A 24,120-nucleotide genomic window follows, 5' to 3' on the forward strand; every position below is an offset into this window, starting at 1 on the left:
TTGTTGGGTGAGAGCTCCAGGCTGATGGGGTACTCTTTCCTGAAAGGACTTCCTCTTGCAAGACCTACTCTTGGTCCTGGGTTCTCTCTACATTTCTACATCTACAAAAGCCCCAGCACTGGGCACCCAGGCACTCCTATAGGCTTAGCCTCGATGCTTATTTAGTGGTGGTGAAGACCCCCTAGATAACTTGTTCTTCACTCAGGTGATTCTCTAGGAGCCGAGGGACACCCTGCCTCTATATTCATTGGATTCTCTCTTGCAATGGGCAGCTCACTCTCAATCCCCACCCATACCCCCCTTGGGTTGCCTCTTAGTTAGAGTCCCTCTGCCTCACCACACACCTCAAACCAAAAACGCTTGTCCATTTATGTAATCAAATTATACACTCTAGATAATGACTCAAAATGGTCACTTAGTGGCACCCTAGATCCCAACATTCTTAGGGATCTTTTTACCTCTGCGGGAACTCAGCGAAATGGAAGGAGATCCCTTACATTCAGGCTTTTTCTTCTTTGCATTCTAAACCTTCCCTTTGTAACTCCTGCTTTCCCTCTCAAATCCTCCTAGCTTTTACTAAACCGGTACCTATTCCACCTAAAGCTGAAATTCCTACTTCAGACTCTTCCTCATTTGACCCTGCTGACGAGTCTCCAACTTATCAGATTGCTCCCGCGGCTGCTCTACTTTCCCCCACTGATCCTGCTGTGGCCTCAGCCCTGCCTTCCCTCAGTGACTCTGTCAGCCTCTGCCCTGCTGGCTGCTGTCTCCACTGCCACAGCTGCTGCCACTGCCTCCTAGAACCACCAAGCCATGCCCTCCACCCCTCTTGCCCTGCCTCCTCCTCCTCCTCCACCTTTTTCTCCCCCTACTACTTGATCACCAGTGGTCATCAGTCACCGGCCTCCATGTTCCCTCTGCATGATGTGGCCGGAGTGGATGGCATAGTCAGAGTTCATGTGCCTTTCTCCTTGTCCAATCTCTTCCAACTAGAGAAGTGGCTTGGGTCCTATACCACCAATCCCACAACCTACATCAAAGAAGAGTTCCAATACTTAACCCAATATTATGACCTGGCCTTCCATGATATCCACATGATCTTATCCAACACTCTTTTATCTGAGGAATGCAGGCGAGTCTGGCAACAGGCTAGAGTCTATGCCAATGAAGTACATCATCATGGCCAATCAGCACTGAGGCAGTCCTGACCATGACCCCAGTAGGAATTACAATTTGCCTGGGGGCATCAACAGAGATCACTTTATTGCCTGCCCTATGGTGGGACTAAGGAAAGCAGCCCCTAAGGTCAATAATTATGATAAACTCCAAGAGACTGCCCAAGACAAAAATGAGAACCCTTCAGCATTCCTTGATTGCCTAACTCAGACTTTATTACAATACACCAGTTTAGATCCTGAGACCCCAGATTGAAGACAATTCCTAATGACCTACTTTTTCTCCCAAAGCTTTCCTGACATTAGGGAAAAACTTTAACATCTAGAAAGGGGACCCCTAACTCCCCACGCTGAGGTTCTAGTTGTGGCCTTCAAGGTATATAATGGAAGAGATGAAAAGGCTCACAAGCAAAAATGCCAAATGCTTACTCAAGCCATCTATACAGTTCCTGCACAAGTCCTAGTTTCCTCTGGTCCAAAAAAAGGTCCATTTGGACCACCAGGATCTTGTTTTAAGTGTGGTCAGATGGGTCACTGGGCCTGGGCATGTCCCAAGCCTCACTGACTCCCAGGCCCTTGTCCTAAGTGCCAACAGGAGGGACACTGGACTGTTGATTGTCCTCAAACACATAGTGGCTCCAGGCCATCCAGCCCCCTTATCCCTTCATTCCAAGTATTAGGACTGGCTACAGAAGACTGACAAGGCCCAGGATCCCCACACCCGACCACTGCCATCACTCAACAAGAATTCTGGGTAACTGTCCGAGTTACAGGTAGGCCTCTTTCCTTTTAGATACCAGGGCCACATACCCAGTCCTTACAGAATATTGGGGGCCTACTTCTCATTCAACATTCTCTATTGTCAGGGTAGAAGGCAAACCTTCACAACCTTTATAGACACCTGCTCTTATTTGCACCTTTGGGTCCTTAATTTTTACCCACTCCTCTCTAGTGACTCCAAAATGCCCATTCCCCTTATGGGTAGGAATATCCTTTTCAAATTGGGAGCTACAATTTCCTTTGCCTCCAGCATGGGCTTTCTTCCAGACTCACCTGTGGCCCCTCTAATCCTAACCCTCACTACAAGTTCCTCTTCTCTAACCCCCACTTGCCTCTTCCCTCCTCAAGGACCCCTGCCACTTCCCAGCACAACCCCAACATCCACTTTCCCAACAAAAACTCCTGAGTTTGTTGCCCAATGTCCAAGGTCTCTTAAAAATGGCTTTGTTAGACCCACCAATTCCCCATATAATACTCCAATTTTAATGTTAAAAAAAATGACTTCTATTGCTTGGTTCAAGACCTTCACCTCATTAATTTGGTCATTATACCCATTCACCTCATAGTCACCAATCCCTACACCCTCTTATACACCATCCCCTCAGGCACCACTCACTTCACAGTACTTGACTTAAAAGATGCATTCGTCTCCATTCCCCTGCATCCCAATTCTTAAAATATCTTTGCCTTTACATGGTCAGATCCTCACTCCCATACATCTTCTCCACTGACCTGAACTGTTCTCCCACAAGGATTCTGAGACAGTCCCCACCTCTTTGGACAGGTTTTAGCCAGGGATCTAGCCTCACTATATTTTAACAAGCGTATGGTTTTGCAGTATATTGATGATTTCCTCCTCTGTAGTCCCTCTTATGGGGACGGTTATGAAAACACTTGCAAGCTTCTTAATTTCTTATCCTCCTGTGGCTATAGAGTGTCTCCCTCCAAGGTCCAATTGTCCTTAGCAATAGTCACTTATTTAGGCCTCCTCTTAACACCAACTCATAAGGCCATTACTGTTGATAGGAAGGGCCTTAGCACCAACCGATCAATTCCCTCTGCTAAGAAAGAAATTCTTTCTTAGAAATGGCAGTATTCCTCTGTGCCTGGATCCCCAACTATTCCATACTAGCCAACCCCCTATATGACACAGCCCAGGGTTCAATAGGAATTGCAACCCATCACCACACAATTTACTAAGCTCCAGCAATTCCTCCTTAACACACCTGCCCTTCATTTGCCTGATCTCTCATGCCCCTTTCTACTTTATGTAAGTGAAAAACAAGGATTCACACTTGGAGTTTTAGAACACATGCTGGAACCAACTTTTGCCCCAACTTTTGCCACTAAAGTCTGGGTCCCATGCCTGTGGACGCTAGCTGCTGGCTTTTTACTAATCAATGAATCCAAAAAGTTTACCTTTGGGACCCCATTGACAATCCTAATCCCATACCACCTTAAAGAGTGTCTTACCTACAAGGGACTACATTGCCTACCCCCTTGCCACATCCTGTCCCTGCAGGTGTCTTAAATAGAAGACACCAGTCTCACCTTTCTCACCGGCTCCCCATTGAACCCTGCTACACTTCTTCCTGTCCCTCAGGCTCCTCTTCCCTTTCACTCTTGTATCAAAACTCTGGAAGAGCTTCTTCCACATCCCATTCACATACATGAAGGACCCTTGCCCCCAAGCACCTCATACATGGTTCACTGAAGGCTCTTCCTTCTTACATGAAGGAACCCACCTAGCAGGATATGCCATAGTTTTCATGACATCAATTATAGAGGGCTCCTCGCTTCCCAACAACACATCCAATCAGCAGGCTGAACTTATTGCTCTCACGAAGTTTTCACTTTAGCCAAGGGCTCCTCCCTCAACATGTATACCAACTCCAAATATGCCTTCCATATACTCCTCTCTCACTATCTGGAAAGAACATGGATTCCTCACCACTAAGGGCACCTCTATTGTCAATGCCACCTACATCACAGATGTGCTCTGTAATATAAAGCTGATACTCCATCTCCCAACCACCTGTCAATCTGCACTCTGCCCACCTCTTACATTACAGAAATTTCTGGCTTACGCTGCCACCATTCTCCTGCTTCCCATGTTACGTCCTAACATGCTAGATAGCTATTGGTTCACCAGTCAGCTTGCAAGTATTCTCCTCCGCTACTGGTTCCTTCCAGCCCGGGAGATTTCAATATCTGGGAGAAGCGCACACGCCATCTTCTCTTTTTTCCTTTCTTTTCACCCTGGAGCAGACATGTTAGTCGCCTGCATAATAAAGTCTCTTGCGCGAGGCCTGTGTCCGCATTTTTCTGGGAGCTATTGGTGAATGGCAACTGAGACGAGCGAGCTGGCGGCAGTTTGGTGGGAGTGCGCAATGGCGGTTAGCATCGCCACAGGTCCCAAGCTGAGCATTTTTTTTTTCCTTACATGCTCCAAGTCTCACACCTCCCCACTGCCCTTGGCATCTCTCACTGTAAGTCTCACCAAACTGACTCCTTCTTTGTCTCAACAGGCAACAAGACAGACTTTGAAGCTAGAACAGCTGCCCTCCAGCAGGCTCCCAAACATCCCCATCTCCTTCCTCTACTTTCCCCTCCTACAATTCTCTCACCACAACATCCTTCACTTAACACAAAGTCAACAACCCAACAGATACTTACCTCCACAAGCTCTTCCACCCAAATACTGCCTCTCTATGGCACTTGATTTCTTCCCAACTCAAACTTTCTCCTGAAGACTCTCAATTCCTTTCTAACCTTTCCTCCTCCTGCAACATATGTTAAAAAAACAATCCTACCTCTAACCTCTGACCCCCTGCTTTCCCATTGCATCAGGTGAGGAAACATCTCCCAGGTTCCAATTGGCAATTGGACTTTACTTACATGCCTCCTGTAAAGCAACATAGATATTTTCTAGTCCTTGCTGACACTTTCATGGGATGGGTTGAAACCAACAACAAGCATGCTTCCACAGTAGCCACTGCCCTTATTACACACATAATTCCTTGATTTGGCCTCCCTACATCTCTTCAGTCTGACAATGGTCTTGAGTTTACCTCTCATATTTCACAGCTAGTAGCCAAAGCCTTCAATGTCTCCTGGCAATTCCACATTCCCTACCATCCATAATCATCTGGAAAGGTAGAACACACCAACCATACTTTAAAAACTTCTCTCACCAAACTATCCCTCAAATTATACCTAGACTGGATAAAGATCCTTCTTGGGGCCCTCCTCAGGCTCCGTGATCTTCTAAAGAAACCCCTTGACATCTCCCATTCCCATGAACCACCACTGCAGACCTCCCTTCAATTCCTGAGGATTCCAAGACCAACAACCACACTCCAGGAGAGAACCATCCCACCCAATGAGTGAAATTATCACCCTTTCCCAATATTATAGGTTTCTCCAAATCTTACAAGAAAAACTGTCTCTTGACTCTTCCTAACTCCATTCCTTCAATCTACTCTCAATAGTACAGGATCTCCATCTCCAAGGATCCTTTTCTGACTTCACTCCACATGAAATATACTTATACCCACACTTCCTACTTATCTCCCACTCCTTTCTTACAACACAAAGATACTCCCCATCATCCCTCTTCTTTTCAATTTAACCTGATTCCCTCTTGGAATATCCCATTCACCAGGGATCAAAAATACCTGGCAGTTTAAAATTTGTGTCACAGACTTTGATCCTCCATGTCTACTCACATCCATTCCTTGTCCAACCTCAGGCTGCACACAAACCATCATCCTTACATTTGACTTCTCTGAAGCATGTAAGGATAACTGCCCAGACTGGAAAAGATACAGTGTAAGAGCATATAATTATGACCAATTTTACCTCTGCCTAAAATCTGAAAACACAGGCTCATGCATAGAAAATTATTGGAAGGGATGTTCATCCTGGTCATGTAATTATCACCATACTAACCTCAAATATGGAAAACCAGGAGGCCAATTATCTAAACTTACATAAAGTTATCAATGGTTGGGACAACAAACCAAACCATATCTCACCTGCAGGATACCATATCCTTGGGACCCAAAATGGGAACAAGGAGTTGAAGGATCTATTAACATCAACTATGAAACAGATATTTCACACGGTTCTATTCTGATTACAAAAATCTATAAACAAGAAACTTCCTTAGATAATGTTATTAATGTGATCAAGGACACATCCTCCCACCTTTCCCAACAATCGTCCCCTCAACCCAAATTATCCTGGACACAACTCATTGAATTCTCTCTTAATCTCCTTCACCAAGTTGTCAATGACTCTTTATATAAAAAAGACTGTTTTACATGTGCCCCACTAAACCAAGTCTCAATCATAGCAATTATGCTCTCCCATATCTCAATTTCCCACAACAACTGCTTACCAAACCCATGAAAGCTCTCCCAAAATGTACCTGTCCACACTTTAGGGATAACTGGACCATGCTGGCACAACTCACAATATACTACTCAAAACACCACTCTTCAATTCCCATGCTCCATAAACATCACCCTTGACTCTACTACCTACTACTGTAGCTCACTGGGCACCTATTTCTTATGCTCACAATCCCTAAATACTTTCATTAACTCCTCCACTATAAGACCCTGCATACTGGTTATGCTCTCCCTTCAACTTACCTTATATATTATTCAGATATCAACCAATCTGGGAAAATTGAACAAAATATACAAACCTTATAAGATCTGACCACAAAAATCCAACAAAAGGGCTCCATGCCTAATCTTTCCCCCTTTCTCCTCATCCCTTGGGACCCCCTCCTGTCCTGGGTATTCCCTCTCTTAGGCCCACTGACTGCCATACTAACCTTGACTCTCTTAGTCTCCTGTCTCTTCAGGTGCCTTCAGGAAGTCATTCTGGAAAAAATCAAAATCTTCATTAATCAAAGTGTCAACCAGATAATCCTTGGGGAATACCAGCATTTATCCAAAGATGATGAGCACCTCTAAACATTGCCACTGCCTCCCGATTCAAATCCAGGCCAGCATCCTAATGACCTCCCACACCCCTAACATCTTGAGACTACGCCCCACTCCAGCTGGAAGTAGCTAGAAGAGCAATCTCCACCCACATCCCTGCCCAACATAAAACAAAGAAGGGAGGAATGTTAGGTCCAAGGCTTAGGATCTATGCACTCATTTTAAACTCTTACCATAAGTTGCTTTCCTGCCCTAGAGAGGTACTTACAGAGAAAACAAGGGTTAAGATGTAACTTCCCCTTCCCACCTCTCATTAACCACCACTGGAACAATTCCTTACATGTCCTGTTAGCCCATCATAAGTTCTTACACAAGCAGCTCATACAGGGTCATGCAACCTTATGCAAGCCGTCCAAACGACCCCATAAAATACCCCAGAGCTAAGTTTTTCCTGACTCTCTCACTTTTCCTGAGGGATGGCCTTTGTCAGACCCTGACTGGAAAATAAAACTTTCTGTGTGTGGATCTCCTTGCCTGGTTTCTGCATTGCTCGTCTGTGTCGCATTTTCCTTTCAGTACCTTTCACACTAAAATTATTCTCCTCACACTAGTAAGCTAATTAGTCTTCATTTTATATGCTACAATTGTTTCCCTAACCTGTAAAACCAGTTAATCTTTATGTATAAAAATATCTTTTCTTTTCCCTATTTTTAGTTTTATAGTTTCTTAATAAAGTGACCAGCTCAGTCCCAACTGCTGGGAAACATCTTAAATCATTTCTCCTCCTGCTACTCACTGCTTGATCTTATGAGGCCACATAAAGAGAACTGACATTGCTCGCATCGGTCTCAAAACTTCTCCCACGTATCCCCCTCTGCATACCCTCCCCCACATTCACTTCCTGGATTCTGAAAGGAGGACCCACCCCTACATTGCCCACTCTCAGCAGAAAGCAGCCAAATGTGATATTGATGTCCCCAATTCATTATACCCCTTTCAGAGTCTGGAATGATAGATATGGAAAATTACAAACCCCAAAATAGGAGTCTGGCCTGGGGAAAGGGAATGAGGAAGAAGGCAATTCATTGATAACATTGATCCTTTCCCAATACATTCTTTCCCAGTGACAAGACAGGCCCTGGGGAGGAGATATTCATCAAGTCTGGAACAAGTCACTGGGTAGAGGTCAAAGCCTTGATTCTTCCCAAAACAAATCCTTTCCAGACACTGACAGCTGACCCCAGACCCTCCATCTGGCCCAGTAAAGATAAATCCCAGATACTGACCAGTGACCCCAGACCCCCCATCTCACCCAATAAGACAGATCCCAAATTCCTGAGTATCCAAACTGACATGCTCATTAGTTGTCACCTTTCAGTGTAACCCATATAAGAATAGACTTCCCCTTTGATTGGCAGCTCATTTTCCACCAGGAAATTGGATTCAACAGAGACATGACTCCATTGCCAGAAAAAAGACTATGCTGATCCATGAAGTTTGCACCTCAGTTCTTCTGTACTAACACCAGTATCATCTCTGGTCTCACTCTCACACATTCTCAAATAGTCTTATGGGCATCAGAAACCACATGTGTCATTAAAGTCTTGATACACTCACCACAACTCTCCAGGGAAAACCAACCTAAAGGATAAAATTGTTGAGGAGTCAGGGAAACAGAAAATGCCCAATACCCTCCACATATATTACTTGCCATGATTGAGCCTTCTTCCAATCTCCACCTATGTATTCTCCTAATAGCTATAGGAACTCATCATTATCACAAGACAGAGGTATTTAAACAGGTGTGGAAACAATACGAGAGATATAATATTTGGCATCAGAAAGACTGTCTAACCCTGCCTTCCTCAAGGTTAAATTGCTCCTGCAAGAAAAGAAAAACACCTTTTGAAAAAAATCAATTAACTTTCCTAAACTCTAACCCACCTGTATAACCCTTTCAGAGGAATACAACTAGCAATGTTCTTTGGAAAGCCTGCTAGACCCTTTCTCAGCCAGTGCTGAGTCTCCCCTCTGCTGGAGCAGCAGTCCCAGGAGAGTCTTGTTCGCCTTGTAGTTTTGCCTTTTTCAGATTTTTCTGATGCACAACATCCCAGTGAGCCAGAAACAATTGAATTATTATTTATTCTCTTTCCTGAGAGTTAGCCTGAGGTCCTGTAAGAGAAACACTAGTATATGTTCATATTCAAATTGATGAGCTGGAGATAGGAGGATATAACTCAGTGGTAGAGCACCTGCCTAGTATGTGGGATGCCCTGGGTTCAATCCCCAGTACCAGAAAAAGTTTATTGAATGAATAATCCTTCAGCACGGAAGGCTGAAGTCACTTTCTTTAAGAAAAAGACTAGCAATTTTACAGCACAGATTTCCTAAGTACCTGTGTAGGCCAGTCGCTGGAGCCGTGACTATGATGAGACCAGCCTCTGTCCTCATTGGAAAGCATTCACTGTCTGGGCAGGGTGGGGTATACATAAAGAGGCAAATTGCAATACCAAAGGTAAAATCAGCGTGCAAATCCGAGAGAAAAGGCCTGGGCGAGTCCCCAAGAAGTGCAGTCCAAAGCAGGAACATGGCTTTTTGCTTTTGGTAATGCGGGAAGAGATCAAGGGCAGGGTGATATCCAGGTTGTGGTGTGATTTATTCCTTTCAGGGGTGAAAACCTGAGACGGGGCCGAAGCTATGTCTCAAACGCAATTCCTAACGCCTCTGCAATTTCTCAGTCACAATTTTCACAAATCTAGGATAACAGAGCTGGAGACAGTTAAGCAGCCCCAGCGGAGCGGCCACGCCCACACGCCAGCGCCCGCTTTCCCCGCCCCCTGCACGCGGGGCGGGCGGGGCTGCAGGCGGAAGGGCACCGGAGGAGGTGACGCGCTAAGTGAGCGCCGGCGGCGCGGTAGCGTCTCTGGAGAAGCTCGGCAGCCGTGGCTGCAGGGAGCAGGCCAGCAGCTCCTCCCTGGCGGTGATTCCCCTAAGGCTGGCGGAGGCGAGGCCGCAGTCTCGGGTGCTAGAGCGTCTGGGCCCTTGGCGGGGCAGGTGAGAGGAGCAAGGGACGCAGGTAAGCGGGAGCGCGGGCGGCCCTCCGCCGAATGACCGATCGATCGCCTGACCGGCCATTCCCCGCGCCGCGGCGCGCCAGCTCAGCGCCCCGGCCAGAGGCCTTGAGCGCTAAACTCCCCCACCCGCGCCCCGCCTCGAGCTGCGGGCAGCAGTTTCTTCCCCTGCATAGTGTCTTCTAGGGACGGGGAAGGAGCTCGTCTCGAGGGACCTCTGCCTTCCCTTCTTTCTCTCCAGCCCAAGCTGTTGACGCACGCAGCGAGAAAGCTAGCGTTCCCGGCCGCTCTCCCTGAAGGTAGGGAAGACTTTGAGAGGAAGACTGCGGTCAGGAGCCCCCAGCTCCTGTCATCTTGGAAGTCAAGGGGTTTTCATTTGTTCGGACAGCTCTGCCTCCCTCCTGCCTCGGTTTCTTCCCCCGTGTTCATGGGACCCGTTTCTAGTGGAAGGGTATGGCCCTTGGACTCGCTTTTTCTGTTCCATCTGTGCAAGGCAGTTTCAACCTCCGTTCCACTGTATGACACTCTGAGGAGGAGAGATGCTGTAGAGACTGTGGGAGTTTGGAACTTGGAGAGCTGGGTTGAAAGCCTCGCCTGCCCTTTCATAGTGACTTTAATTCGATTCTTAGGATGAAAGTGGAGTTTCTTATACTTCACAAATTAGGAGAATTGAACGAAATGTTTTGGGAATCCAGTTAAACTCCTTGGAAGAGTACCCAGGATACTTAATGGTACTAATGGTAAGCTCCCAATTGCGTTTTTCTGTTTTGTTTGTGTTTTCCCTTTTGTCCAGAATAACTAAGTTTGGTCTGGAGAAGGGTGCCAGGATCTTAAGCGGCCAGACCCTAACTGCAGTCTATGCCTTATGTGGGCAGCATCAGGAACAAACCAGACCCCCTGCTGGTCACCCAGATGTTTTGTGCTTATTGATCAAACATTGGTATATGAAGAGGATGACTTCAATCAGTTTTGCTCTTTATTCAAGATAGCTTTCCCAGGAGGCTAACCAGAAGAAAAGCTGGGAAGGCCTTTGTTTACACCTTGGCCCCCTTTAGAAGGCATCCTCTGCAACTAGATTTGAAGACACCCCACTCTGCCTCTTAAACGTTCATTTCGTGTTCAATGAAGATGTGGAGTCAATTCAGGAACTAGAATCCTTTAGTGACTGGGTATTACAATTCTAAATTAATTTGAGGAGTTGCCTTTCTCTCTAGTGGAGAGAGAACATTCACCACTGTAGTGTAATAGACGCAGGCTACAAAAGTATTAGGGGAGAAGGGAAAGTGATGCAGTCAGTGCATCAGTTCAGACTTGAGTTTCACCTACTCTTAAACAGCTGCTTCGGAAGCTAAAGTGGGAGGATTGCTTGAGCCCAGGAGTTGGAGGCCAGCCTGGATGGCAATAGACCCTGTCACAAAAAATGTAATAAACACTCCAGAAGGTTGGATGTGCTATATGGGCATTAGTATTATTGATTTATTTATTTCGCTAGTGGGAATGGAACTCAGGACTTCATGAATGCCTAGGGAAGCACCCTCCTGCTGAGCTACATCCCCAACTCTGAATTTTTTACAAAGGTTCTCAGAGGCTGGGGTTATAACTCAGTGGTAGTACACTTGCCTGGCATGCAAGGTGCCCTAGGTTCCATTTCCAATCCCCCCACTACCACCACACGCACACACACACACACACACACACAAACATAGCTTCTCAGGTGATGTTCATGGCTGACAGATGTAGCTGACATTTCTTAGTTTATAAACAGGCTCCGCAAGATGTCCAATACTTGGCTGCCTTAGTTTTTTTCTTTAACAACTAACCATGCTTGAATCAAAAATTCTACTTCACTATGTTTTGTTTGTTTGATTGATTGTTTTTTGAGATAGTCTCACTATGTTGCCCACCCTAGCCTCAACCTAGGTCCTCCTGCCTCAGCCCCCAAGTCTCCAGGATTACAAGTGCACACCCATAGTGCTTGGCCCTATTTCGAGTTTCATAGTGCTTTGAGTACAGAGGAGAAAAATGTTATTTTAAGTAGTAACTATGTTGAATTCTGTGTTTGTAGTTTACTAGCCAGTAAAACTCCTTAATACATTTTGATGAGACTAGTAAAAATTACACTGAAATTTTTAACCAAACATTGCTTAGGTTTGTTGGTTGGCAGAATTACATAAAATTATATTAGTATATAAATCTGTTTTTTGGTAGACTTTTATGCTAAGCCTTCAAGAACCATGCAAAAATTCTGATGTAAGTATTTTACAACAAGCATGGTGGTGCACCCCTACAATCCCAGCAATGCTGGAGGCTGAGGCAGGCAGACAGGAAAATCAGAACTTGTCCAGCCTGGATAAGTTAAACCTTGTCTCAAAAATAAATAAATAAATATATAAATAAATAGGGCTGGAGGTGTAGGTCAGTGTGCTCATGTTAGAGCACACCCTCGATGGTTCAATCCCTAGTACCAATTTTTTTCTCTTCTGGCTTATCATAAAGCTCTGTATGTAGACCTTTTTTTCCCTCTGAGCTCTCCTCACTCCTGGTGTGCATGACCACTCACTTTTTAGCCTAGCATCCTGTGGAGCTGTTTGAGAAGTGGGCTCTGTGCTGTCTGATGGACTTATGAACATTTGTTAACTACAGCTGAAACTGTATATTCAACCATATGTGTCCATTTGGATTTCTTAGAGTCACCTCACATTCAATATGTCAAAAGATGAGGGCATAGCCAGTGTAACCTCTCCCCAGTCTTTCTCCATTTACGTTCCGTATAAATCATACCACTGTCTACCCATGTCAGGACTCTTACTCCCACCAGAGGATTTCCCAACGTCCTGCCATTTCTGGGTCCTGAAAAGATCTCAAGATCATTTACTTTGCCACATTCTCCCAACTTTTCCCTTAATGCAAGCAGCTGTCACACCATGCCTACATTTACCTGTGACAGCCTCCTAACAGGTTACCTTGTGGCTTCTCTTAAGCCATCCTGCATACTGCAGTTAGAGTGATCTTTTCAAGAATATAAACCAGATCTTGTACTCCTTCTTCAGTGGCTTCATACCACGCTTATTTTAAATAGCACCATTTTTTTTTTTTTTCTACTTCCTTAGTTTCTCTTTTAAGAGATACTGAATTTCATTCAGTTCCTTGGAATACTTTGTTCCCTCTCAGGAATATTTGGTTATCTATTCCTTTTGCCTCTCACTCTTTGTCATAGCCAAAACATAATTTCTTGCAAAAGGTCTTCCCTTAACCCTTTTACCAGATATTTCCATAACTCCCTGAATTTTACCTTTTTTGTACGTATTACAATTGTTAATATTCATCAGCAATGACTTTCCTACTAGACTACAAATTCTTTGAAAGCTCAGTGCCTTCATGTTAGTCGCAATTTATTGAATTGAAATTTTAATCCATGTTTATGTATTTTTACATTTGTAGCGTTATTGGTGATATAAGTGCACCAAAAGCATGTTCGATTAGATTAATTTTAAGATGTAGTCCAGGTAAGTTTTCCTAATTTCATGAGGATTTTGTTTTTTAAGTTGTGGATGAACACAATACCTTTATTTTATTCATTCATTTTATGTGGTTCTGAGGATTGAACCCAGCACCTCACACATGTGAGGCAAGTGCTCTACCACTGAACCACAACCCCAGCCCTCATGAGGATTTTTAATATGCTTTCCTCCCAGTATTCAGAACTTCATGGAATCATAATTATGCACCTTTTATGTGTTTGTGTGTGATACTCTTTTTTTGTTGTTGTATGGAGGATTTTGACAAATTGTCATGTTAAACATGGTGGATTGGTTGTGCATATATGTATAATTCTGTACCAACCTGAAAATGCCATTAAAATAGTAGGAGATTTTTTTTTTTTTTTTTTTTTTTTTTTGGCCCTTGAATGACAAAAAGAAGGGAAGTAAGAATAACAAAAGTATAGAAGGTGGAAAGCTGGTGGTAATTACTTAATAGCCTTGAGAATGCTGAATCCTAAAGGAACAGTGGAGAGAGCCAGAAAGACCCCCCCCCCTTTTTTTTTTTTTTTTTGGTACCAGGGATTGAACCCAGAGGTGCTTAACCACTGAGTCACATCCTCAGTCCTGTTTTATTTTTTAATTTTGAGATGGGGTCTTTCCAAGTTGCTGTCAGCCTCAGCCTCCTGAACTGTTGGCAGTACAGGGACAAGCCACTGCCCTGCCAGAAAGCCTTTTAAGTTTCAGGATTAGCCATATCATGTACTAAGAAAGAACTGGTTTTATTTATTTTATTTTTGAGATCGTTTCAGTATGTTGCCCAGGCTGGTCTCGAGCTGTAGGACTCAAGCCATCCTCCCCACACCTCTGAAGTGCTGAACTACAGGCATGTGCCACCACAACCAGTTTGAGTACCCCTACCCTGGTGCTGCTGGGGATCAAACCCAGGGCCTTCTGCATGTAGGCAAGAGCTCTGTACTCCCAGCCCTCATGTACTGTTTAAGTAGAGGTTGAAGTGACACAAAATATATAAGGAGTTATGTGAAGATCCTTTTAAGAAAAATATTTTCAGATCTGACCTTTTATTCCTCTCCTAGTACATATTAATAGGGCTAGCAGACGTGAATTTTCTGAAGTGGAGAAGGATTATTATTTGAAGTGGCAGTTACCATGCATAGTTGTGAGGTATAGTGCTTCATAAAGGAACAACGTGCAAGTGTATAAGCTAAAGGTGAGAAACTCTAGCTTTATTTCCTGAGTTAATTCCTAGAACCTTGTCCCTTTTATTTTTAAAATTTAAAAATATTTTGGTAGTAGGGATTAAACTCAGGGGTGCTTTACCTCTGAGCTTCATCCTCTGTCTTTTGAGACAGGAGCTTACTAAACTGCTTTAGGACCTTGCTAAGTTGTCCAGGTTGGCATCAGACTTGGGATCTTTCTGCCTGAGCCTCTAGAGTAACTGGCAGTATAGGTATGCATCATCACAGCTGGCTCATTCTACATTTTTCCAAAACTCTTATTGGGATTGTTTTTTTGTTTTGTTTTGGTTTGTTTTGGTTTGGTTTAGTTTTCTTTTGTTTAGTACTGGGAATTGAATCCAGGACAATCAAACACTAAGCTACATCCCCAACCCTTTTTTTTTTTTTTTATATTTTATTTAGAAAGAGTATCTCGCTAGGTTGCTTAGGGCTTCACTGAGTTGCTGAGGCTGACTTTGAACTTGTAATCCTCCTGGCTCAGCCTCCCGAGCCACTGGGATTACAGGCATGCACCACCTTGCCCAGCCTTATTTGGATATTTGATCTACTGACCTGGTCATTAATTTTCTCATTTTTGTCTGTCATTTTCTATCTGTTGTATTTTGGTACTGTCTGGGAAATTTCCTCAATTTTCAGTGTTTGCTTTTTAAGAAAACTTGGGACTTTGAAACAACTTCAAACTTTCAAAACCAGTAGTTGCAATGCAGGTCATTTTGGCACATGTCTGTAATTCCAGTGACTCAGGATGCTGAGGTGGCAGAATCTGAAGTTCATGTTCAGCTCTGGTAACATTAGCCACTATGCAGAATTTCGTGGAATCATAATTACGTGCCTTTTATGTGTAAGAAATAAAAAGGACTCAACATAAGAAATAAAAAGGAGTAGGGATGTAGCTTAGTGGTAGAGTGCTTGCCCAGTGTGCACAAGGCCCTGGGTTTAACCCCAGCACTGCCAAAAAAAAAAAAAAAAAAGCGCAGGGGCAGTGGTGCTGGGGGTGTAGCTTGTTGATGGAGCACCTCTGGGTTCAATCCTTAGTACTTCAAATGTGTGTGTGTGTGTGTGTGTGTGTGTGTGTGTGTGTGTGTGTGTGTGTGTGTTTGTAAAAAGTTATGAAATTTTCATATATGACTCATCTAATTTTTCTGTCATAGTATGTAACCAGCGCATGATCAAAACTATTGTCTTTAGAATAATACTGCTAATTGATCTATAAGCCTTATTCAAATTTTGTCTGTTGTCCCCTTAATTTCCATTTCTAGTTTAGGACTCACAATCTAGGATTACACATTGCATTGCCCTGTAACCTTAGTTTTAGTCCTTATACCCACATTTTCTAATGTCTTTATTACCTTAATCAACACCTTTGAAGAGTTTTGGTCAGTGTCTGTTGTTTCTCATGAATAACTTTAGGTTACACATTTTGAAAAGAATACCACAAGAGTGATATAGTGCGACTTTAGGAGGCACATAATGTCCATATGTCTTCTGTTGGTGATATTAACTTTAATCACCTGGTTACTGGGATGTTTGGCAGATTTTTCCATTGAAAGTTATTTTTCCCTTTGTACTTTAAAGTATCTGTGGGGGATACGTTGAGACTATGTAAATATCTCTTTTCAGTAAGTATCTTGTATTTCACTTTCTAATTTTACTCTTTGATTATTCTTGCCTGAGTCTCTTAACTTCTTAGAGAGCTTATAGAAAATTTTTTTTTTTTTTTTTTTCAGTGCTGGGGATCGAACCCAGGTCCCTGTGCTTGCAAGGCAAGCACTCTATGAACTGAGCTATATCCCCAGCCCGAGAGCTTATAGATTTTAACTTGTTTCCATCATTTCTTCTATACTGACTAATTTGAAATTCTGAATAAGGAAGAGCTACCCATTTTCCCTATTTGTTTATTTAGTCAAGTTTCTTGTATCACTGTATCAAGGATATTAATTTGATTTATTATAAACCATCACTGTCATTATGCATGTGGTTGTTGAAAGTTTTCTTGGTCATTGTGAGTCTCTTCAAGTTGACTTTAAGTCTTTTTGACATGTCATTGTTAATTTTCGAGTGCTTGTACCTTTCCAGCACCATAATGATATTCCAGGCTCATCTTGTGTTTTCTCTGCCCCATTTCTTTCTTTCAAATATTCACACACACTTGCACACACATATGCATGTATAAGTAAGCACACTTTGATATCTGTATGTTTATTAACCACTCTGTATTCATTCTGCTACCTCACATTTCAAGGTAGCACCATAGGTTCATCGTCACTTCTTTTATCATCATCATTATTGCAGTAGTTTTTCCTTCTGCAACAGCAAAAACTTCAGTTCTAATTGTAGCCAACATATTTGTTTATTCACTCAATTTTCAAATACTGATGCTTTTAGGGCTGGGAGTGTAGCTCAGTGATAGAGTGCTTGCCTAGCATGCTTGAGACCCTGGGTTTGATCTGAAGTACTTTCTCCCATACACACACCCAAAATAAATACATAGATGGTTTCAGAATTAAGGTATATTTCTGTGGAATAGCGAGTTTGCCAACTAGTGTACAGTATTTGTATGTAGTCTTTTTGTCTTTAGTTCTAGAGCTTACCGCCAAAATATTTTTCAAAGTTTCTGTAGCTGATTCTTCTACTTTCAGTGTGGTTATGCTATTCATTTGAAATACAGTTTTGCCAACTAGTGTACAATATTTGTATGTAGTCTTTTTGTCTTTAGTTCTGGAGCTTACAGCCAAAATATTTTTCAAAGTTTCTTTAGCTGATTCTTCTACTTTCAGTGTGGTTATGCTGTTCATTTGAATTACAGTTAGGTTTAAGTATATGAAGCATTAACATGGTTCTGAAAAGTCAGAACTTTACAAGAAGGCATGTATATTCAGGAAAGTACCTTTCCTCTCCTCATCTTTTCAGTTCCATTTCCTCCATTCTTTCTCTTGGTGCCCTCCTTCCATATGGTGGCATATTATTGATACTCTTTTGAACTTTATTCACTTATTGATTTATTCTGGAAGCCATTTCATGTTAGTTCATATAGTGAGTACCCCCAACCCCCATACAGGGGATTGAATTCCAGGGTGCTGTACCACTGAACTACATTACCAGCCCTTTTTATTTTTTATATGTCATAATATTTTGAGAGAGGGTCTCATTGAATTGCCCAGACTGGCCTTGAACTTGCCATCTTCTTGCCTCAGCCTCCTAAATTGCTGGGATTGCAGCCTGTGCCACCACATTTGGCTGAATTCTTGTTCTTTTACAGCTTCATTCCTTGTGTGGATAAGCCATATTGATTCAAGCACTCTCCTATGTGTGTACATTTAGGCAGTTTCCAATATTTTGCTATTAGAAACAGTGTTGCAGTGAATAGTCTTGTACGTATGTATTTTCATTGTTGCAGGTGTGTCTTCCAGGTAAAGTCCTCAAAGTGGGGATGCTGCATGTTTAAATACTTTTGTAGTTTTATTAAATACTATGAAATTCTCCTTCACAAGGATTGTATCAGTTTGTAATTCCACCAACACAGTATGAAAATGCCTTTCTCCCCTACTTTTTTTTTTTTTTTAAATACTAGAATTGAACATGAGCTATCACGCTTACTAAACAAGCATTCTACCACTGAGCTACATGGCCAGACCTTTGCCAGTTTTCTTATTTTGCCTTTATTAAATTTTGAGACAAGGAATCTTGCCAAGTTGCTTAGGGCTTCACTAAGTTGCTGAGGCTGGCTTTGAACTTTCAGTCGTCCCAGTCCAAATCACCCACTGTGCCAGACTTTATGAGTGAAGTTGAACGTCTTTTCTTATGTTTAAGGGTAATTTAGAAAATTTATTTGTGAATTGTTTTCTTAGGTCTTTCTTTCATCTTTCTACCAGGCCATCAGACATTTTCTTGTTTATTCCTCAATTTAAGAGCTCTTTATGTATTAGGATATTATAGCTTTAAATCCACAATATCACCACACTGTGGATTGAACTCAGGAAGCACAGATATATACCTCCAGCTCTTTTTTTTTTTTGGGGAGACAGGGTCTTGCTGAGTTGCTGAGTTGCTTAGGACCTTCCTAAGTTGATGAAACTGGCCTCAAGCTTGTGATCCTCCTGCCTCAATTTTCTGAGTTGCTTTATAAATAGTTTTTCATTGTTCCTTTTCTAAAATAACATCTTATTTTTTGTACATATGATATTAATATTTTATTTTACATCTCTCTTTTCACAGTGCTGGGGATTGAACCCAGGACCTCACACATGCAAGGCAACTACCATTGAGCTACAACCGAAGTCTGCTTTTATTTTATTGTGGAAAATTTACATAATTTACCATTTTAATCATTTTTATGTGGACAGTTTAGTGACATTAAGTAATGACATTAAGTAGTGACATTAAGTAATTCATGTTATTTTGCAGCCATCACCACAATCCATCTCCAGAGGCTTTTCATCTTCCCAAGTCGAAATTCTGTTCCCACTGAGCATTAACCCCCTTTCCATTTCTGTTAGTTTTAAAAATTTGATTATTCTATATATAGTTTTTGTTTTATCTGTCTTAGTCTGCTTTTCATCCCTTGAAGTCTGGTGATTCTTGAACCACTAAGTCTGGGTGCAGTGACAAACACCTGTAATCCCAGGACACAGGAGGCTGAGGCAGGAGGATAGTGAGTTCAGAGTCAGTCTCAGAAATTTAGTGAGGCTCTAAGCAACTCAGTGAAACCCTGTATCAAATAAATTTTTTTGAAAAGGGCTAGGGGTGTGGCTCAGTGGTTAAGTGCCCCTGGGTTCAGTCCCTGGTAACAGGAAGGAATAAGCAAGGAAGGGAAAGAAAGGAGGGAGGAAGAGAGGGAGACATGGAAGGAAGAAAGAAAGAAAGAATGAATGAATGAATGAATGACGACTAAGGGCCTGGGGATGCAGCTCATGGTAGCACATATTTAGTATGCTTGAAGCCCTTGTTCCAACAACCCTTAGCACCAAAAGAAAAACAAACAAACAAAAAGAATGACCACTAAGAAACAGCTTGGAAATTCTGAATACATAGTGTGACGTCCCGTTTTGGTGTACTATGAGTCATTCTGGACCATTTTATGGAAAATATCTGTACCTTTATGGGTTTTCTTGTGAACTAAGCAAATTATCTAGAGAATGATCTTTCAGTCTTCATATTGGATGGATAAGACAACACTGCCAGGGTTCTGGGAAACAAGGGGAAAATGCTAGAAACTCATATTCATTGTGTAGTTTTATCTTCAAACTGTGCCTGGAATCCCTGTCTGCAGATCTCTGTTTTACTCTGTGTGGGAAATAAATTCAAGTCTTGTGTAGTGGAGGAGCTGTAGAATTAGGAGGGATCTAGAATCTGTTTCTCAACCTATATGGTATATGGTAGAGTAATTGTTCAGTCCTTTTTTTTTTTTTGAAATATTATGTTCTGTCTGCCCCACCCCATGTACAGGTTTCCTTCTTAGGGGTATAACCTGGCTGCCAGTCTTCTGGAATCCAAATGAGAAATGGGGTGGAGAGAGAGTTCACTGGGTAAACTTACTTATCCTAGTTTAACCCAGCTTATCCTTGCTCTCAGCTGAACACAGTTTGCCTGACTATCCTTGTTATCCTCCCAGAAAATGAAACTTTGGTTATTTGCTAAGGTAGGGGAAAAGGCTATGGGGGTCCAAGTGCTGTTGCTTTTTGGGGAGGAGTACGGGTGCTGAACCCATGGTCACTCTATCACTGAGCTACAACCCCAGCCCTTTTTATTTTTTTTTTACCTTGTGAGGCAGGGTTTGCCAAACTGCTGAGGTTGACCTCAATTTTGGGATCCTCCTGCCTTAGCCTCCTAAGTCGTGAACATAAATGCTTGTGCCAGCGCACCCAGCTTCCCACCTACATTTTTAGATTTTCAGCCAGGTCTTCCTCTTTCAGCTCCACCCACACTCCTAGTTTTCATCATAAATGTTGCTTCAGATTTTAAGCTTTTCTGAACTATAGCTTGCTTCTTGGCCTTTCCTACCATTGGCTTAGATTTTAGCTCTTTTGCCCTGCTGGGTCCTGTTACTCATTCATCTGCTTGCTTCTTTCAAAATTTTATTGTTCTTATCTTTCTTGTGTTTGAACTTCAGGCGCTTTGCCTTTTAAAAACTTTAGTTTCCATGCTGGTGATGTAGCACTGGCCCAGCGTGCATAAGATCCTATATAAGTCTGTGCATTTGATCCTGAGCTCTGGAGAGGGTTTTTAAAAAAAAAGTCAATTCTGTCATCTCATTGGGATTTTGAAAAAGAACTGAGGTACATATGTTCATCCTTCTATTTTTGTTCTGATAGAAAACTGATACACTCCCACCATAGAAAATATTCCCCTACCACTCCCATCACCTCCCCCAGGCTGGGGAAACCTATAATAGGTTGTTAGCAAGCTGAAATTAGAATATTGGCTTCTGTTCATAGTCTAGTGTTTCTTTGACTCCACCTGTAGTGGCTGATACCTAAAACCTTCAGTAATATTAGATCTTTCTAAATTCAGGGCAAATTGTGTTTCCTTTTAATTTCCATGCATTTCCATCTCCCATCTCTTATCATTGTGTTTCTGAAGTTCATTTTTGTATGCTTGTGTTGGTTCTTATTCCTCTTATTCACTTGAGAGCCAGAATAACTGGGTATGAGCACCCAATGGAATCATTTTCCTGAATAGTCACTTAGAGAGTCTTGACTGACTAACAAGGAGGAGCTTCTTCTCTCTCTTAAGACACTGATATTAAGGTTTGATGTAGTAGCTACCTGTGGTTGACTCTACAAAGCAAAGGAACTCGCCTTTTTAAAAATTTGGCTGTATGAAACAAGTTGTTTTGCTGTGGGCAAGTTATGAATAAATTGGTGGAGCACTTACCTGGCCTGTGCAGGACCCTGAGTTCAGTCCCCAGTGTGACAGAAAAACAAATTAGAAAGAATATGAAATTAGTCTTAAGTTGTATTTGGTTCCCTTTCCCTTTTCTTTTCTTCATTTTATACATGAGAACACAAAATTTAGATGACTTGCATAATGTCATTTAGTTAATCACAAGGGAGCAGAATTCTCTTCTGACTTCCTGCCTTGTGACTCCATCCTGAGAAATGATTTTTGGAACTGATTTCTACCCAAGGCAAGTGTATGGTAAATGGAATCTTATTAGAGTGCTCATGTCTTCCCTCTTCCCCAATTTTCTTTGTGATTAAATACTTGATTGGGTCAGATTTCATTATTCAGTTACCCTAAATTGAAATATATATGCTGTTGTTTAAAATTTGTTGCCTTGATTACTGTGAATGCCTCATGACTTTATCTTTACATTTTCTTCTTTATAGCTTCATCCAGATCTCAGTATGCATCAGAAAAATGAAAAAGCAGAGGAAAATTTTATGGAGGAAAGGAATCCACTTAGCCTTTTCTGAGAAATGGAATACTGGGTTTGGAGGCTTTAAGAAATTCTACTTTCACCAACACTTATGTATTCTGAATACTAAGTTGGGAAGGCCATTTACTTGGAATAGACAGTTGAGTCATTTCCAGTGTCGAAAGAAATCTCTTCAAATCCAGAAATCGTGGATTCAGGATGAATCCTTTTGTGCTAAGACCAAATCCAGTGTGGCTACTCAGAATGCTAGTACTTTGTCATCTGAGGTGAAAAGAAAGGACACTAAACACTTCATTTCTTCTTCAAAGAATCTCCTAAAACTCCATGCAGAGAAGTTCCTATCATCAGCAAAGAACTCAGACCATGAATACTGTGGAGAGAAGAGTCCCTTGAAGGCAGTCTCTGGCTTGCCAGCAAGTAGTGCATTAGGTCAGACCAGTGGTCATAGATCTAGGACAGAGCCACAGGCTTCTGAGTTTCCCATGAAGTTCATTGGGGAAAGCCAAAGTCCAGGTGAGAGTGGCAAGATTGTGGTCACCTTGAGCAATCATAAGAGAAAGCGCTTTTGTTTTGGCTGCTACCAAGGGCTCCAGCACCACAGGCGTGGGGGGCCCCTTATTCCAAAAAAGTTCCAGCTTAACCAACATCGAAGAATAAAAGTGTCTCCTCTGATGATGTATGAGAAATTATCCATGATTAGATTTCAGTATAGGATTCTCAGATCCCAGCACTTCAGAACAAAAGGCAAAGCTTGCAAGCCAAGAAAAGCCCAGCGAAGCTGGGTACAGAAGGTCACTGGGGACCACCAGGAGACCCTTAGGGATAATACTGAGGGTGGCAGTTGCAATCCATTTCCTTCCCCAGAACCTAAAGACCCTTCTTGTCAGCATCAGCCACACTTCCCAGCTATGGACAACAATGTTGTGAAGGGAAAGAACTCCCATATGCCTGATGGCCTCCCTAAAGGAAGCCCTTTCTTGGACAAGGAGCTTCATTTAGATGAAGCATTCCCTGACCAACAGAATGGCAGTGCCACATACACTTGGGACCAATCACCTTGTTCATCTCCTAAGTGGGAATGTACAGACCTGATTCATGATGTACCCTTATCAGAACATCATTCTAGTAAAACGCTCACTTCAGAAACTGAAAATGAAATTATGACTCTGGATCAGGAACATCGGACAAGCACTGTCAGTGATGACAGAGTAAAGCGATCAGTGACTGGAGCAGATAAATCTGCCAGTAGTGTAGAGGGGCCTGTGTCTGAAGAGACTGTTCACAATGAGAACTCCTGCCAGATGGAGGAGGATGGATCTTTCAAGCAGAACATTCTTAGTTCTAAGCTGCTGGACCACCCTTACTGTAAAAGTCCACTGGAAGCTCCCCTGGCCTGCAGTGAACTCAAACTAGAAAATCAACTGGGCGCTGGGAAGAACAGTCCAAAAGCATCTCCAGTGGATGATGAACAGCTGTCAGTCTGCCTTTCTGGTATGCACTCTCCTTTATTCTCCCCCAACCTCTGGCCCACACTTGCTGTTCATTAACTTATCTTAGAAGAGTCCTGTTTTTCCCTCCCACACAATGCTTTCCCTTTTACCACTTGGATATTTTTCTTGAGACCTTTTATATTGCTGTATTTTGTAGATCTCCACAAACAGTTTCATGAATCCTTGATTGCTTGATGGACACTTAACATTGATTTCCAATTGTTTCTTCTTTAACAGTGAAATGAAATTCTTGATGCTTACACATTTGTTTCTGTAAGTTAATTTCCTGGTACTAGAATTGCTGGTGAAAGAACATTCACCCTTAAAATTTTAAGAGAATTGTGAAATTACCTTCCAAGAAGTTCAACCAGTCAGCTTTGCCAGTCTTATAGATTACAATTAGAGTTTTAATTTGGCATTTTTAGTTTGGACATCTTTTTATGTGTTGAACAATTTTTGTTTGTGCATGGTTTTCCTGTGTCTGTTTTTCTATTAGAATGTTCCTATTTTATTTAATTAATAGATAAGAA

General features: G+C 42.3%; 1 protein-coding gene and 1 long non-coding RNA gene across 4 annotated transcripts in view; one reads left to right on the forward strand and one right to left on the reverse strand.

Annotated features, from left to right (window-relative positions):
• LOC306671087 overlaps positions 1-9,627 on the reverse strand; it is a 123,949-nt gene extending 114,322 nt beyond the window's left edge. Inside the window, exons 1-2 of the long non-coding RNA XR_013766583.1 lie at positions 9,309-9,627; positions 6,802-6,850 (exon numbers count right to left, since the gene is read on the reverse strand). This is a non-coding gene — a long non-coding RNA (uncharacterized lncRNA). The remainder of the gene's footprint in view (positions 1-6,801; positions 6,851-9,308) is intronic.
• Positions 9,628-9,803: 176 nt separating this feature from the next.
• Positions 9,804-24,120, forward strand: part of SENP5 (SUMO specific peptidase 5) — a 42,416-nt gene continuing 28,099 nt past the window's right edge. For 2 of the 3 annotated variants that reach the window (XM_079156205.1, XM_079156207.1), the window contains exons 1-2: positions 9,804-9,989; positions 22,051-23,591. In XM_079156205.1, the coding sequence (XP_079012331.1) occupies positions 22,082-23,591 (1,510 nt within the window). In that variant the 5' untranslated portion in view covers positions 9,804-9,989; positions 22,051-22,081. The other variant, XM_079156206.1, reaches the window with a different exon arrangement.

The sequence above is a fragment of the Sciurus vulgaris genome (assembly GCF_902686455.1).
Source record: "Sciurus vulgaris genome assembly, chromosome: 10".
NCBI lineage: Eukaryota > Metazoa > Chordata > Mammalia > Rodentia > Sciuridae > Sciurus > Sciurus vulgaris.